The following is an 18,700-nucleotide window of genomic DNA, read 5'->3' as shown; positions in this document are numbered from 1 at the left end:
TGCAGTAAAATAATATAATAAATACACTATGGCTAGCTAGTATAAATATATATATATATACCCTATATAAAATAATATAATAAATACACTATATATAGCTAGCTAGTGTGTATATATATATATATATATATATATATATATATATATACATACATTAGAATCGATTATATACATACATACATTAGAATTGATTTTCAATTTTTATTTCCATCACTTTCTCTCCTTATACCTTTTTCATTCATTCAAAACCTATAATAGTGATTTTTCTATGATTATATGATTTTTCTGTGTGATATATATATATATATATATATATATATATATATATATATATATATATATATATATATATATATATATATATATATATATATATATATAGGCCTACAATATATAAAATAAACTTATAAATACATTATTTGTTGTAAATGATTTGGTTATTTGTCAAATTAATTTAACAATGTAATTTAATTCTCTAAAAATTAAAATTAAATGAACTTCAATGCACCGTGCATGTGAAGAGAATTTTTTTTCAGTTTCATGTAAACAAAAAATAAACAAGCATATCAAATGTAATAATCGTTTTAAACATAAAGTAATAATTTATTTACAATTATATGTGAATTCTTCACTGTATTTTACCCAGTTATAAATACACACACAAATAAGTTTTTGCCTATATAATATATAATAAAAGTATCTAATAAATATACATATATATATATATATATATATATATATATGTATATATATATATATATATATATATGTATATATATATATATATAGTAATATTTTTCCACAGTTTCATATTAACAAAAAATGTCTATTTCCCGTTCACTTCTTTGAAAGTGTAGTGTGCACTCTGTGCTGCACTATCATGTAGCGTAGTTCAGGCTCTAGTCTGTAGAATGAGAGAGATGGAGGGGCGGGGTTTGTTCTGTGCACTTCGCTCGGGGCCGCGCATCAGCCGCTGAGCTGAGCCCAGGACGCGCGCACTTGCTGCTCGTTCTTTGTCCTCCATTGCAGCTGGTGTTCGCAGCTCCGCCGCACAGCGCAGGCCCGAAGTAGCGCAGCCGCTCTGAGGTTAGTGCCCTACCGCGCAATCTCCAGCCATTTCAGCCCCGGCGCAGCCGCACCAAACAACCCGGCAGCGTTTGTCTTTCACACACTCAGATGCAGATCGCGACGATGCGAAACAGAACTCGGGACGATATCGAAAGCATTTGCCAGGATGGCAATTATTATTTACCCCGCTCAAATTTGGGGCAAAATAATCATGGCGCTTTCGCAGGCCTTTGGCCTACTGAATTTAGATGTGCAATCGTAATCGCTCTTGTTTTGTCCAGATGCTAAATGGGTTTTCAGTGCTTGAGAGCTTGTGTTTATATGCTCTTGATCTGGCAATCGGATTTGAATGCATGTTTCATGCCATATTAGCACAGAAGTGTTATCGATCAGTCGAATGTTTAAATCGCTTTATACAGAGTCGACAACGGTGCCGGCTAAAATTGATTTAGAAGATAATTTCAGATGTTTTGAAGCTCGTCTTAAATTTTTACTGTCGTGTATGAAATAGCAGTTTGAACAGGGTTCAGTGTTTAATGCTTCACTATTACAGTTCGCACTATTTACATGTATTATTCACAGTTTGAAAATAACCGCCATTTATGTGTTTGTTATTAATGCTAGAGATTACTAACGTTAGTCTATATTGATTCAGTTATTTTAGAAATTCAAACCTACCCTTTATAATGGCTATTAGTGGTTGTTGAAATGTCTTTTGATATTTGTAAACGTTTTTGGTCTTGGGTATATCATTTCTTACCATTTTCCAGAACGTAATGTCAGGGCCGTTGTTGAATTGAACAGAACGATGATGATGATGCAGCGCGACCCGATATTGGGTATTTAATATCTATGTGGATCATTCGTAGCAACTACGTCATCCTAAGTTATTCCTACATACGTTTTTATTTTTTTTATTTTTTTATTTGTTTTTAATTCAAAACGTTTTAATACATTTCATTCATACTCCTTGCTGTGAGAGAAATGTCATTAGAGTATCTTATTAATCAATAAAACTTCAATTTAAAAGTGTTCTCTCTCTGTGTCGTTGGGTTTGTCATTGATAAAGCTTTGGTTTCTTCCTGTAAATAATTCCTGAGCTATTTATTTACATGATTGTACAGAGCTAAATTCTAATACACACAGAAAAGGTATATGCTTGCTGTTAATAATTTGGAATTCTAACATATCCTTGTAGTCATACAGACTACAGCCAAAACATGATCACTGTTAAATTAATAATATGTGAAAATTATATTGTTTATATGTGATAAGTGCCCCCTACTGGAGTGATGTTTAAAGCAATAAAAATAATGAAAATGGTTATTAGATAACTTGTGTGAAAGGAGACACTTTTCCTAAACATAAAGTGCAAACTACTTAGGATAAAGAGCATATACATTTACAAATGTCAAATTTTGGGTGGCTAATTGAGATCACACTCTGACCCAGTTTTAGGGTCAGAGATTAAATGTTTTGTCATGATGTTTCAGTATAAAAGAATATCTGCCAACACTATATTAATAGAATATCTATCATGTAAGTCTGATTCACATTAAATACTAGTTGCTATTTGGTTGCTATTATAAGGCAATGTCATAAGATGATGCCCGCTTAAATTTTTGAGTGCATTTTTAAATGCATATTCAAATTAAAATACACTTGCACACACACACACACACAGACACATATATTTTTGAGTTGGGCCACCTCAAATTATTAGGTCAACAACTCTCACTCTGACCTAATCTATTAAATGTAAGCAAACCAGTTAGCCTACTTGTGGAATGCGTGTGTGCTAATATATTGTTTATGTGTGTCTCAGTGTGTTGAGAGAAACTGTATCGGGTGATGGAAGACCACACGGTGCATCAGACAGAGCACATGACCACTATCGAGGCCCATGCCGTCTCTCAGCAGGTCGGGCAGGTGCATGTCGCCACGTACACAGAGCACGGCATGCTGAGCGCTGATGAGGATTCGCCCTCCTCGCCTGATGATGACGCTTATGATGACTCGGACATCCTCAACTCAACTGGAACAGATGAGGTCACTGCACATCTGGCTGCTGCAGGTCGGTTCCAGCACATTGTTGTTGTGTACTGACTTTGACTAGTGGTTATTACACTGACCACTAGATGGCGAACTGAAACCATAAATTGGCAGCTGAGCATGGCGCTAGCAATATCACTCATTGCTTCAATTCCCAGTGAATACACAAACAGCGTATCTACTGAATGATATAAAATGTCTAAAAACAGCTGATTTTATGCTCCTAATTCTTTTTCAGGACCGGTTGGCATGGCAGCAGCTGCCGCTGTAGCAACAGGGAAGAAACGTAAACGGCCGCACATCTTTGAATCAAACCCTTCAATCCGTAAAAGACAACAGACCCGCTTGCTTAGGTGAACTATATTCGCAGTATTGTTCAATGAATTTGTATTAAGTACCAGTGGTTTTTACAACGTAAAATAATATATCTTGATTAAAACAATCAAAACAGAGTATTATTTATCTTAGGATTATTCATATGCAATTATAATATTTATTAATGTTTTAAATTATCAGTAATTTTCAGTTTCACTTGTCTATGTGCTTTTGTCATTTTTATTATCTTTATTAAATAAATGTAATAAAAAAATCTATTAAGCGTTAATATATTGCTATTTTTTATGTATTTGAGTTAGTCGCAACGGAATCATTTCAAGTGTATGTTTTTCATCTAATATATATATATATATATATATATATATATATTTAATTTCAGCTTTATTTCAATTACGAAAAATATTTTGGTAACACTACAATCTTTTTTAACATTAGTTAATGCATGAACTAACTTCACAGTTTGAACAATATATTTTTACAGCATTTATTAACCTATGTTTATATTAGTTAATACAGTTGACAGTGCTAATGTTAACAGATACAACTTTTGATTTTAAAAAATGGATTAGTAAATGTTGAGATTAACATTAAGTTTAATAAATGCTGTAGAAGTATTGTGCATTGTTAGCTCTTGTTAAGTAAAGTAGTTAAAAATGAAACCTTATTGTAAAGTGTTACGAATTATAGTTAATAATAACAGCACTGACTCTTCCTATGTCTGCAGGAAGCTGAGAGCGACTCTAGACGAGTACACGACACGGGTTGGCCAGCAGGCTATTGTGTTGTGCATCTCACCCTCTAAACCGAACCCTGTGTTCAGAGTATTTGGAGCGGCGCCATTAGAGAATGTGGTGAGTATTTTTACTGTGCATTTCTTCTTCATAGCATTTGCACTGTTTCTGATTTGACCCTAGTTTTGTTTTGATGTCCTGTGATCAGGTGAGGAAATACAAAAGCATGATTCTGGAGGATCTGGAAAATGCTCTGGCTGAACATGCGCCCCCTGGTGGCGGGGAGCTCACCTCTGAATTGCCTCCACTGACTATTGACGGCATACCAGTGTCTGTGGACAAGATGACACAGGTGGGCACCAGGTGGCACTATGAGCCTGGAATTTTCTGCTTTGCCATGCAAATGAGCTTTTTCTAGACTCATGCAGCAGCATTTAATTGAGACGTGGAAGTCATCTCACTTCAGGGCTTTAGCACAGGTTGCTTTTACTTTTGGCCTGGCATAAGACCACATAACCAATTCAGCCACTTCATTTACCAGCTAGCCCATTACTCGCTGTCCCACATGCTTTGTGCTGATAGCTGAGGTCCCTCAGGACAGACACACCTTGCTTGGGTTGTGGCAGTTGGAGGCAGGTCTGTGCAGGGATCATCAGGTGAGCTTGTACGCGCGAGTAATTATCCGGCACATCGTGGCTGAGCACAGGGCTTTCTGATTGGCTCCCAAGTGGATTAGGAGCAGAGCAAGGGGAGGCAATGGGCAGCTGATCTCGGAGTGTTTGGGGCGTGAGATTCCTCTTAATTCCTTCGCCATGTAATTAGACCATCTGCACAAACACAAGCAAGAGCGCACAACTCATGATGCCACTGTAGACAATCTGTTACATTACTTTGAACCCTGTGCTTCAAGTTCAGGTTTTAGCTGTTATCGTGATTTATTTATGTACATTGAGGTTTTTAAATTGGGATTTGTTCATATAATCTCCAAAGGGGCAAAATAATGGGCAAGAGTTTGGAATTATTGCTATTTTTAATGTTTTGAAAGAAGTATCAAGCCTGCATTTATTTGATCAAAAAAAAAAAGTACAATTTTTAAATAAAAAAGTTTTAAAATATAATTTATTCCTGTGATGCAAAGCTGAATTTTCAGCATCATCAATACTCCAATCTTCAGTGTCCCATGATCTTTCAGAAGTCATATTGAATGCTGATTTATTATCAATGTTGGAATCAGTTGTGCTGCTTAATATTTTTTGATGAATAAAAAAATAAAAAGAGCAGCATTTATTTAAAATAGAAATTTTTGGTAACAATATACATTGTCGTTCATTTTTTTTTTTAAAGAAGTGAATACTTTATTCTGCGAGGATGTGTTAAATTGATTAAAAAAGTGATAATTGTCAGAAAATATTTCTATTTTGAATAAATGCTGTTTTGTTCAGATCACAGAAATAAATTATATTTTAAAGTATATTAGAAAAAAACATTATTTAAAATTATAATAATAATTTTACAATACACTTTGAGTGTACTGTTTAAAATACTTTTTTTTTTCTTATCCAGCTATCACAACTGGAAGAATCTTAGAAATGAATTGCTCAAAAACGTGACTTTTTAATAAATTAGTCGTATCAGAACTTTTCACCATGTTGTGGTCTGTCACCGTCCAATGTCAGGCTTATAGGAAGTGTTTGTGTTTGTGACAGTGAGAGAGTGGGAGGGAGGGAGAAGCTCTTTTGGGAACTGATTTATTCCTCCCAAGCCAAATTTAGCCTGTGATGTGGAGGTGAACAGACGTTGCTACAGAGTGCTGTGCGGTACAGAGTGCTGTGTCCCTGGCCTGCCTACGGAATTACCAAGGGCACTGAGGGCAATGGGATAAACTCCACCCTCACCCCCAGGACAGAGCTGTCGCTGGGCTAATGGACTGCCCCATACAACGCAGTGTTTTTTTTTTAAGACTCATTTAGGCTAAAAAAAAAAAAAAAGCCCTTTATTGTCGTGTTAATACCTTAACAATTCCTTACTAACACTTTTTTTTTAAATTACGACTTTAAGCCCATTAAAATACATTTCAAATCGAAATCATTGCGAAATTAATTTACTGAATTTTCAATTGTTTTTTTTCCCCCTTGCATTTATTATTTCCATTTCTTAGTTTTATTGATTTGTATTTATGCTGATTTTTTTTATTTATCTTTCATTGCATCTAATTAACCATCTTTAAACTTTAAAAAGACAGCACAGATTTCTTGTCTTTTGTTTTATTTTGTTGTTTTTTTTACATTAAAGTGGCAATTGCTTCAGACACTTGCACGTTCAAAAATCATTCTAATATGCTGATTTGTTGCTCGAGAAACATTTTTTATCAATATTGAAAACCTTAATATTTTTCTGAAAACCGTAATGCATTTTTTTCAGGACTCAGAAAGTTCTAAAGAACCGCATTTATTTCAAATAGAAATATTTTGTCAAATTTATTTCAAAAAACAATCTCATTAACCCCAAACTTTTGACCAGTAGTGTACTTATTTATTTATTTGTTGTGTACATAATCTATAGTGCAGTGGTGTATGTTCCATCTTCTCAATCTCCTGCAGTCAGTGCGCAGTGGAGCCTCACCCATAGATTAATCTTTAAATAGAAACCTAATAGTCTACTTTTAGCTTTTCACAAGCTTTACGTGTCGGCAGACTGTCTGTACTCCGTTTCAGAAGGAAGGGGAAAATCAATAGCTTGCTGATTCCAAACTCTCTTCACACAAATGTAATTTTTCCAGAGGCCGTCGTGCGCTCTGCCACTCCCAGTTTAAAATCTCCCACAGTGATTGTACACTCTTTGTTGCCTTTTCAGGCCCAGCTCAGAGCGTTCATTCCAGAAATGCTAAAGTATTCTACAGGCCGTGGGAAGCCTGGCTGGGGGAAAGAGAGCTGCAAGCCCATCTGGTGGCCGGAGGACATTCCTTGGGCCAACGTACGCAGTGACGTCCGAACAGAGGAGCAGAAACAGAGGGTAGTGTTGGGGGCTCACACTAGGACCGGGGTATATTAATAAAAAACACTACAGAATATTTTCTATATATCAATATATAGAATATGGTTAAAAATTCAAAACTAAATGTAAATATTTGTTAAAATGGTAAAATATTATATTAAAATGTGTGTAGATTTGATATAATACATGTATTTTTCTTCATATATATATATATACACACACATGTAATTTTCTTCATATATAGATATGTGAAGAAAAATACAGTAGAAATTTAGATTAAAATAAGAATAGGTCATATTTAACCATTTACCACACCATAGTTTTGTCAGTTTTTCACAAAATGACATCTGAATTGAAGCAAATGAACTAAAGCTTGCATCACCTTGATTTATCGAGAGCTTGTTTCCATTGAAAACAGGTGTCATGGACGCAAGCCCTGAGGACTATCGTTAAAAACTGCTATAAGCAGCATGGGAGAGAGGACCTGCTCTACGCCTTTGAGGACCAGATCACCCCACAGCAAGTTGCCACAACAGCCACACACAGCATCGCACACCTAGTGCCATCACAAACCGTAGTGCAGACGATCAGTAATCCTGATGGAACTGTCTCGCTCATACAGGTGAGCTCAGGTCCCAGTTGTGGGAACAAATGCACGGTTGTTTTTGACTACAGTATATACAAGATCCAATGGAGGACTTCATTTTTAATATAGAGAAAGATCAACTAGCGAATTCACCAGCGAATCCTCTTTTAATCAAATAAATGCTGCCTTGATGAGCATATGAGACCTCTTTCTAAAACATTAAAAAGTCCCCACAATTTTAAAATGGTATTTTTTTTTTGTGTATTTGATATCTATATCTCTCTTATAAATAAGATATTTTTTTAAAAGTATTAAATTTACACTAGTGGTCACATTACAGTATCCTAACGTCCAAATTTGAACTAATCAAAAGGTTGGCACTGGAGCCACGGTAGCGACACTGGCAGATGCGTCAGAATTGCCAGGCACGGTGACAGTCGCCCAGGTGAATTACTCCACAGTTACAGATGGAGAGGTAATGTCAACGCACACTTCCTTTTCCGAATATTCCATCTTGTGCTTGTTCTGTCCTTACAGACATATACTGTACTCTTAGCTCATATCTCTCCCTTCACACCTATTATTGTTATTTCGTCTCTAAGGTGGAGCAGAATTGGGCCACACTACAGGGAGGCGAGATGACCATCCAGACCACGCAAGCGTCTGAGGCCACGCAGGCTGTGGCTTCCTTAGCCGAAGCTGCGGTTGCTGCATCACATGAGATGCAACAGGGGGCAACTGTTACCATGGCACTCAACAGGTACTCATGGGATGTAGAGGTGAAGCTGGGGTTGGGGAGAGAAAGAAAGGAAATACTGAACAGCAGCAGCATCTAGGTGCAGGTTTAAGTCCCCAGGGTCTTATTAACAGGCCTCACCTGAGCCTGTTCTCCTGTTTATCACAAGGAGTTAGCAGCAGCAGCACAGAAATACAGGACAACGGGAACAATTGGATCATACTCCATTCCCACAACAATTAGGCTGAGGAGGCATTGTTTTCTGCTCAACAGTCTTCATTAAAGCAGTAAATCCACCATCAGTCTGCTTAGCACAGTCAGGATATCTACAAATGGGATCAAAAAAGTCTACTAAAGCCCCATAGCACTGAAAAAAACCCTTTTTTGTCAGTATCTCAAATGGAATCGAGATAGACAGTCGCTATTTGGTTTGGAAGCCCATTTCTGCCACATTGGAAAAAAAAATCGTGCTTAGTTTGAATTTCAGATTATAAAATAAAAACTCATGATCATGTAGTAAGTCATAATTTAGATTGTGACAAAAGTTTGAGTTTTGTCAATTTTCTTTATCTCAGAATGTCTATTTTGGATATTCATCATAATTATGACTTAGAAAGTTGAAATTATGACATAGTGTTGTAATTGACTGTAATTGTAATTTTTGATTGTCGTGACAGATTAGTATGTCATAATTTTTATTTTTTTTATATAATTATTAAGTCTTGTGATGAAAATGTCAAAACATTTTGTCCAAATATGACTTTTTATCTCACAATTTCTCACTTCAAAAGAAGTCCGTTTCAAAATACTATGTCATATTTTAGACTTTCATCGTTAACACTTGGTTGTGTTAATAAACCACCATACTTTTTTTGCATACAGTTACTGTAGACTACAACAGATTTAAACATGGATAAATGGTTATCAACAGGGTCGCTGAAAAGGACAAATGCAGAAGTTTCTTCATCTACAAGTAAGGATAAATCTTCAGCAATGCATGACATCAAAAAGACAAAAAATAAAGGCTGAATTCAGTAGTGACTACCTAGCTAGTCTTCACATGTGTGGGAGCAGAGAACATGCAGCTACTGCTCTGTTTCTGAAATTAAGCTTTATATTATTTAGCTTTTTAAGCTTTACACATTATTTTACCTGAATAAGCTTTACGTTAAGACTGGTCTATGTTTGAGGAGATATCAACCTTTGCATTAGGTGAGTCACAAAGATTTTAGTTTACAAGGTCTAATTGTTATGCCAGAGTCTCTTGAGGCTCATCCAGGTCTAGTTCTACCCTCAAATGAAAGAAAGAGCACAGCAGCATCCTCAGTTGAAGCTGTAATAATAGTATATTGGCAAATGTTTCTATTTACAACGTGCTTTTTTCAGTGTTGAGCAATGTAGCCAATCACAGACATATCTGTTGATTTCTTGAACTCAATGGCCAATCAGGGCTGTTTAAGTTAGTCAGAATCCACTCACCGCTCAGTTTTTGTTCAGTGCTGAATGCAAGCTAGCGAATCCTCTCATTTTAACACAGCGTAGACACGAAAGTGATAGACATAGTGACCATTGCAATGGACAGGACAAAAATCTGATATGTGCATTAAGGCTGGAGCACGCGATTTGATTCTGGAAATCTACTTATGTGTCAGAAATGGGCGTCCGTATTTTGGACATCTATCACGAGAGAAAGAAGATCTTTTAGGACAGTGGTTATCTTTTTCTGGTTCCTCTTGAGTGACTTCCTGCACTAGGGGGCAGTACACACCAATTCACATTAATACATCTTAAATCCTGTATTAAGCATTGCATGTTTATGAAAGCATGGATATTGAAGATTATTTCCTTAATTTACATCTGTGTGTTGCAGTGAAGCAGCAGCTCACGCAGTGGCGACATTAGCGGAAGCGACTCTTCAGGGCGGAGGACAGATCGTGTTAGCGGGGGAAACGGCGGCCGCAGTTGGAGCTTTAACTGGAGTTTCGGATGGCAGTGGTATGAACACTTGCTCTATATCACAAGCATCCACACAATCTGTTCCAGCCTGACACTCAAATACATAACGAACAGGAAAGTGTGGGGTGGGCGGACATATGATGAAACTTCCCTTTCGTCATCACTCGTATAGTATGTGAGGGAACGTATGGGTGTCATGTAAGGTGTGTTAGAGCGTGAGGAAGTCAGTGGAGGTCTATTGTAATCCCTGGGGTGTTTGTGGGACAGATGGTGACTCCAGGTTCTACACATCTTGCTAATCCTTGCTTTGACTCAACCACTAAGCGCTCTGCATATGCACGGCACCCTCTAGTAGTGCTGCTTACACATGCATTAGAAGCCATTTTACAAACCAAGAGCAGTGCCAATGTGTACTATAGGCATTCATTACTGCCTAGTGAAATGGCACTATACTGGTTTCCTTTTTTAGCTGCTATAAACTAGGTTAGATTGAAAGAAGCTAGAAAATCAACATAAGTTTGTATTTTTTCTCTTCAAACCATGACATCCTTGAAGACAAAGTGAAGTGCCACTTGCAAACCATTTCCATAATGTGTTTCAACAATGAAAATTTTCAACAATGAAAATTGTTGCAAGTTGATTTTGATTTAAGATAACAAAGACAAGCATTTTTTAGGAATACACCAATATTGCAATTCTTGCCAATGCAATAGGATGATAAATCTTTTTTTTTTTTTGTTATGGCCAATAATCAAAAAATGACAAATCTAAATTCAACACTTTAACATTCCGTTTATTAACATTAGTTAACTATATTACATTATATACCACTGAAAAATAATTCTAAATCATTTATTAATCTTAGTTTGTTCACTTCAACAACATGAACTTTAGCACTAACTAATGGGACCATATTGTAAATGTTACTCAAAATTTTATAGTCAATTAAAATAATAACACTAAAACCTAAAATAATTTAAATGCTACAAGTGAATTTAGTATAAGGTACAGTATGATAAATGGTTATTCATTTTTTGTGTATAAAGATTTAATTGTCTGCTGTTTCAGATCCATATTGATTGGAGTAAAAGAAACTTGCTGAAAATAAATAATAGCAGCTTTTTACCTTCATGATTTTGTCATTCATATTAAACAAACTTAATTATAACAAATTATTAAATTCTAAAATGCATTCTTTGGATGGACTTTCGGTTAGTGGCGGATGCTTTGTCGGCTATAGGAACATTCAATTAAAGATTCAAATTTAAAGATTAATATCATTCAATATGTTCCGATAAATCAGCGTACAATCGATATGGTGCATCCTTCATTTTTTATTTTTTTATTTTTAATATACACTGATAATTCGTTTCAATAACAATAAGACCAAGAAAATTCATCAAGAAAGTAAATGGGGTCCAAGTTGCTTTAATGTTGCTGCTCAAAAGTTGGTCCAGTCATACCTGCCGATTTCCCAGTGACCTATCGTAACTAGTGTCCTGGTTTACCCCATTGCCCCCATTGACCAAAGAGAAGCCCCCCCCTCCTCACCCTCCGAGGAACCCTCTTAAAGGGCTTTGATCCTCTCCATTATCAGAGCATAGTCTAATCACAGAGCCAGCTGTCAGCACCGGGAAGCCCAGTCTATAAAACACACACACAATCTCACATGACATTAAGAGAATAGACAGGAGCAAGGGCTGTATTTAAACATAAAAGCTGATTAGCAGGCATTAAAACTACATTTAAAGACATGGGCGTCACGCATTTCTTGGTATTATTATATGACCACTGCCGTTACATTTTTATTTTATATAAATGAATCGTTAAGTTTATTAGCAAATGAAATGTACTACATATTGAACTATACTTTTTGGAGGAGTAGAGGAGGGCAGTACAGAGATTGCTACTACGTCCCATTTCCCACATACGTAACCGAGCATGTTGACTGTTCATCTAAACCAGCACCAGCAGTGAGTCCCGGAGAGCAACCTCTGCCCAAAACGAGGCCCTCATCGTTAAGCTGTGCAATTAAACCCAAATTACGCTTCAGCACGGGGAGGTTTGGGAGAGCGTAGTCAACAACAGACAGACACTTGACAGACAGCCAGTGTTTATTGACCTTATTCAATCAGCGAAATGGCAGTGCGGGTGCAGCTTTGAAGTGGCTGGTCTGAGGTAATCGTGACTGATTTATGTTTCTTGCTCCAATGCCTCTCTATTGCTCCCTAAGCTTTGCAGAAACCCTCAATGTCAGAGTGACTGAGGGTTTGTAGGCTCTTCACTCAAAAAAAAAAAAAAAAAAATTATTGAGACACGTTGTGATTAAAGGGATACTTCAGGATTTAGCATTAAGCTTTGTATTAGTAGAAAACCTGTAGTATTTTCAAATTATCGTGCTTTCCACCATCATATCCCCAGAGATGTATTTTTTGTCTGAAAAAAAAATCCTTCGATGACGCAAAAATCATTATTTTGCGTCATCTGAGGATTTTTTGGCCAGAGGCTAAAGACTACAGTCAGTAGTAGGGGCTGTCCCGCATGTTTTCAACCCACCCATAGAGGGTGGAATCTCACTCACAGAAGGTACACACTGTGTCAGCCATCTTTTTTTGGAAGCTAAGCTAGCAGGCTCTTGTTCTGTGGAGAAAGAATTTTTTGGGCGATCTCAAAACACATTTTCAGGCAGACTCATCAGACTTGTTGTTTAACTACTGCGCTCTGTTACCGGTAGACGTGGCCTCTTAGTGCATTCTGGGAGTTGTTGTCTTTCATCAACATAAGCCAAAAATACATTTTCTGGCTTTTCTCAGACTAGAAAACTCCAAATTAAAAAAAAATATTTTCACATTTCTTCTACATAAATGACCCAGTTTAAATACACATTCATCTTTCCAGAGGTGAAGTATCCCTTTAAGAGAAATTAGAGTCACTTGTATCTGATTTTTTTCCCTTTTTAAAGTGGTGAATCTCATAAATCATGTTGGTGTTTTATCAAAAAAAAAATATATATGTGTATATGTATAGTTAATACATGTAGTTGATTATTATTACTCTGTATTTAAATGTCTAATTACACTGTAACAAGGATACCTTAAAATACAGTGTAACCTCATTGTAATAAGCACTTTCTAATTTAAAGTGAAAATATTATATTTATTAATTTTAATTTACAATCATTTAAAAATGGGGTGAAGAGCTTAATTATCATATCTAAATTATTATTATTATTTTTTTTTTTATGAACATTTTTTGACGGGTTTTGTGAGATTCACCCTAAAAATTCATTAAATTATTCTGTGGTAAACAAGTCAAAATCATTTTCCATGCCTGTTTAAGATGCATTTTAGCTCAAAACTGATCTACTTTTGTGTTAAGCTGCAATTAAAGGGAACATTTAGCTTGGGGAGATTGTGCCGGCATGAAAAGATAAAGCAACTGACAGCCTAAATGACGAGTTTGAAATACGAGCCTGCCTTTGAGACGCTGGGACAGAGCAGCATCGTGAGACTATTTTACTGCACACTTTCAGAGAATGAACACAGCGCGCAGGTACGTAACCGCAACACTTTCTCGACGGGTTAACGAGTCACGGTTAGTTTTGACCTTTCGCATTGCCCATATGAGCAGGTTGCTCACCCTCCTGCCCCGTGTGACTGCAGCAGTAATCCAGGCTGCTCTGCTCACAGCTGGGCGGGGAAACAGAGGTGGATTGAGAAAGAGAGAGGGGTTTAACCTCGAGTCAGAGAGGGAGAGAAACGGAAGCTGGGAGTGGCCGCCTCAATTACTCCATTGTTCCGCATTGCAGTGTGATGCTCTAGCCCAGCCCTGGCCACGTAGCGTTCAAACTCTTAACATGGCCGCTCGATTGCGCACGCTCTGCGGCCTCATCCAACCGCACTTCAAAACTCCCCTCCCTCCCAACTGTCTCAAATGACAAGTTACGTGCATCCCAAACCACTATGCTTCGCTGATGACATCACAGTTGTACTCTGTGCGTCTTCAGCTAGATCTGAGTGACCGAAGTTAGTTTATACACAGAAGTTGTCATATGCTAACGGGTGTTTTTTGTGTCATCTCAGGTCTCGTCCAGATTCCAGTCAGCATGTATCAGACGGTCGTCACCAGTTTGGCCCAGGGAAATCGACCCGTTCAGGTGGCCATGGCTCCCGTGGCCACGCGCATCGACAACACGGTAACACTTGACGGACAGGCGGTGGAAGTGGTGACCCTAGAACAGTGACATACTCTACCCCTGCAGATGTGTGGGACAGGAAATTCAGCACCGATGTGAAGTGGCTGCTGGAGTATAGTGTAAAAATAATATTTGAACCTGTTCACATACGTCTGCAGGGGTTGGATGGCTTTTTCCTGTTAATATTATTATTGTTATTTTTTTACATTGTACACAGTTCATTGTCTTACTTTTTTTTTCCTAGTGTTGTTTAATATGTTAACATTAGTTTTTTTTTTTTTAGCTGATGTTTGATAAATGTATTGCAACAAAAGAAAACAAAATCAACCAAATTTTCAGCCTTCAAAAACTGGCATAATTTGTTTCTTACTCCCCAGATAAGTCATTTTTGATATGTTTTCTCCTCAATTTTTATCTAGGTTTATGTATATATATATATATTGTGAACCATCTTGTGCCATATTTGAATCATTTCATTAATATATTATGTGAAATTGCATTACGATTTTAGTGTTAGATTCCATTGACTACTGAGATGACATGCATGGTTTTGTTTTTTGTTTTTGTCAGGCTGTATAATGTAGAATTCTCTTTGTATGCATTTCACATTAATTCCCAATGTAAAAAAAAAAAAAATGATATGACCTTGAATGATTGTGTGGTATATTGAATGAGACCACCGTTTCCTGTCGGTACAGAAGAACACTGGCACTCAGTGCTGTCTATAGACTTTCACTGAATTGTACTATTAATCGATAACTATAAATGTCGACGACTTACCAATGACAAGGCTGAAGATGTAGCACTCCGTATCGTTCAACTTTTATACTTCAAATAATGAACAGACGTTACATATTCATGGTATATTAGCATTTTGGAAACTGATCTAGTTTTGAAACTGCTGGGGAAAATGTTTTATTTATTTTTTATTTATTTTTCTTGGTTAGACGTGCGCTCATATCTTTAGATTAACACAAAAATCACACATTGAAAGAGCTTAAGATATAATACATGGCATATTTTGAATTCTGATGTTATTGCATATATTGCAAAGAACTATAAATTCATATCTTTTTCTTTATTTGTGTCAAATATGGATGTTTTGTTCCTTTCACTCATAACCCACTCTTGTCAAGTTTTCTGCTCCTGGTCGGTTTGAATTTTTATACTTCTGTAAGACTTGACGCAATGAGATCATTTTATGTAAAATATGTAAAATATAAGGTTGATGAAACCTAGATCTCCCATGTTGCCGGTGAAAGAATGATGGTAACATTGACAGAGTTTGTCTTTCCCTTTTTATCCAGTCTTGGAAATAAAGTGGCCACTATTCAGAATTGTGTTTTGGAAAATTATTACAGAAATATAATCACTGCTGACACAGGGAAAGTGCTTTAACAATATTACAAGTACTAGGCATACATAATAAAACATTAAAGACCCGTTTCCGATTATAACAGTTTATTAAGAAAAATCATTTTGCTGTTATAGTTTATAGTTGCCCTCAAGGGGATCAACAGGTTTTTAGCACAACTGGAAATGCTGTATTCAGAACTATGAGCCATATTATTGCACTAACACCATCATAAATCCCAAAATTTGAGAATAAATCCAATGTGGAAGTTGGTAATCTGCATGCATTTAGATGCCACCTGTCTTATGTCAAGGTCACTAGTCACTTGTTTTTATGAAGTTGAGTAATCTCATCACGAAAACTCCATGACCTCTTTACAACAAAACACATGGTCACATCCACACCCCATCGCAAGCTTGTTGTGATGGATGGGGCTCCTGTTGCATCATAAGCCTTGATCCCTCCCTCCTAGCTAAAACCTGGATTTAAGGCCCGTGTCCTTCTGCCGAGGGAGGAGTAGGGAAAAGCACTAATCCATCAGGCACCGCACACATCCCAGCGGCCCACTCCACTTCCAGATTATCAGCGTGGAAGTCCACGACCGGAGAGAGCTATGAAGCTTGCAACTGTCTAATCCCTATCAAACCACATCCGTTCTGAATAGAGCAAAGTGAGAAGGACACGTTAAGGGAAGTGTGTATACTATAAGGGAGAGCGTGGACTTGTGTGTTTGTGGTTTCCAGGTCATGGTGGCAGCTGGCAGGAGATGTTCAGTGCACGCGTGCGTCAGTCGTGAGCTGCAGATTAAGGCACTCTTATTAGCACGCTTTCTGAGAATCGGCCCTGGTCCCGCCCTCATCCCGACCAAGTGCTTAGCCAATCTGTTCATCAGTCGGGTCCGGGTTCACAGAACAGCGTTCAGCTCTAATCCGAATACATAACCACAATTCTATCTTAACATCAGAGCGTTACGTACCTGATTTAAGTGTGATGTCACTCGTAAAATCACTGACGAGTGTAGTGCAATCTTTGATACTTATGTAACAAATAAACTAGAAATACTTCTTTAAAGGCTTTTGTATTTTTTTTTATTAATAAATCAAATTAATACAAATATTTTACTACACAGTTAAATTCATGAAATTTAAAATTGTACAGATTTGTTTCATCTATGCTAATGTTAATTAAAATACTCTTTATTTTTGATTCATTTTCAACGATAAAACATTAAATGTTAATTATGTAACCTGAAATGGCATAAGTAATAAATTGTTAATCAATATCATTTTATTGTAAAGTGTTATTTTTAGTGTCTGTTTTTTTTTAATTATTTTATAATGTTTCCTGCGTTTCCCTTATAATGTTAGTATGTTTTTTAGATCCAAAATAGTCATACTTTATAAATAAAAGGCATTTTTCCTAGCCTCATTTCCTAGCCTCTGCTTTGAGCACTGTTTGAAGGGGCGTGTCTGCTGTTTGTAACCGGCCTCTGCTGTGATTGGCTGACATGCTTGCATATGAAATAGCGATGTATTACATATGAAACTCTCTCGAATAATTTTACTACAGCTATTATACGTTGTTACTATTACAGCCATAGAGATTAACGAGTCGTGAGATGTTTAGATCTATTCCCATCACATAAAATGTTGCTGTGATCAGCACTGAGCAGCAGAGGACAGTCTGTCGATTGCGAGGATGATCTTCTCATAATGCAGTTTCTGCACTAATGCTTTCACCATTGCAGACACGATCATGTACGCGAACGGGGCCTTTAAACGACACGGGTGAAAATTGACCGCGCGTAACACGCACTGTTTGTCCGCGTTAACGCGGCAATTTTTTACGTGTTTCTTTTGAACGCATCAACACGCACTGTTTGTCCGCGTTAACGCGGCAATTTTTTACGTGTTTCTTTTGAACGCATCAACACGCACTGTTTGTCCGCGTTAACGCGGCAATTTTTTCCGTGTTTCTTTTGAACGCATCAACACGCACTGTTTGTCCGCGTTAACGCGGCAATTTTTCCCGTGTTTCTTTTGAACGCATCAACACGCACTGTTTGTCCGCGTTAACGCGGCAATTTTTCCCGTGTTTCTTTTGAACGCATCAACACGCACTGTTTGTCCGCGTTAACGCGGCAATTTTTTACGTGTTTCTTTTGAACGCATCAACACGCACTGTTTGTCCACGTTGACGCGGTAATTTTTCCCGTGTTTCTTTTGAACGCATCAACACGCACTGTTTGTCCGCGTTAACGCGGCAATTTTTTCCGTGTTTCTTTTGAACGCATCAACACGCACTGTTTGTCCGCGTTAAAGGCCAATTTATACTTCTGCGTAGGGTGCGCGCAGTAGGTACGGCGTAGCATACGCACAGACGCGTCCCATACCGCGTACCCTTCCGCGTTGCCTGACGCGCACCTCTTCAAAAATGTAACTACACGTCGCGACGACGCGGACCGCAAGATCGGTGATTGGTCGGCTTGGTAGCATCGCATTTCCTCCTACGCATTTCCGCACGTACCTTCTCACGCATTTCCACACGTACCATCTCCTCCGACGTCTTCTCTCATTTCTGCCTTTCAGTTTTAGTAATTTCACTAAAGTGAACTGTTTTTCCACCTCAATAAGCTCCAACTCCAACATGATCCACTCTCTTTCAATCGCTATTGCTTGTAGTAACCTAGCCG

General features: G+C 37.3%; 1 protein-coding gene across 2 annotated transcripts; it reads left to right on the top strand.

Moving 5' to 3' along the window:
- The first annotated feature begins 928 nt into the window (after positions 1-928).
- nrf1 (nuclear respiratory factor 1) lies at positions 929-15,991 on the top strand. 2 transcript variants are annotated; one of them, XM_039668061.2, is made up of 12 exons: positions 929-1,086; positions 2,894-3,142; positions 3,359-3,473; positions 4,181-4,307; positions 4,396-4,539; positions 7,041-7,199; positions 7,600-7,803; positions 8,141-8,242; positions 8,370-8,527; positions 9,435-9,476; positions 10,374-10,498; positions 14,542-15,991. In XM_039668061.2, exons 2-12 carry the CDS (start codon positions 2,920-2,922, stop codon positions 14,700-14,702), a joined length of 1,560 nt encoding a protein of 519 aa, XP_039523995.1. In that variant the 5' UTR covers positions 929-1,086; positions 2,894-2,919; the 3' UTR covers positions 14,703-15,991. The 2 variants fall into 2 exon arrangements, with proteins under 2 accessions (XP_039523995.1, XP_039523996.1); XM_039668062.2 differs by lacking the exon at positions 9,435-9,476.
- The last annotated feature ends 2,709 nt before the right edge of the window (positions 15,992-18,700 follow it).

The sequence above is a fragment of the Pimephales promelas genome, chromosome 24, assembly GCF_988280905.1.
Source record: "Pimephales promelas chromosome 24, fPimPro1.hap1.1, whole genome shotgun sequence".
NCBI classification, from domain to species: domain Eukaryota; kingdom Metazoa; phylum Chordata; class Actinopteri; order Cypriniformes; family Leuciscidae; genus Pimephales; species Pimephales promelas.
The sequence above is the reverse complement of the archived record's forward strand: the minus strand, read 5'-3'. Positions and strand labels throughout refer to the sequence as shown.

Coding starts and splice junctions, on each gene's coding strand:
- nrf1 (XM_039668061.2), top strand. CDS start 2,920: ATGGAAGACCACACGGTGCATCAGACAGAGCACATGACCACTATCGAG. Junction 4,540..7,040: donor CTGTGGACAAGATGACACAG/GTGGGCACCAGG, acceptor TTGCCTTTTCAG/GCCCAGCTCAGAGCGTTCAT. Junction 10,499..14,541: donor TGGAGTTTCGGATGGCAGTG/GTATGAACACTT, acceptor GTGTCATCTCAG/GTCTCGTCCAGATTCCAGTC.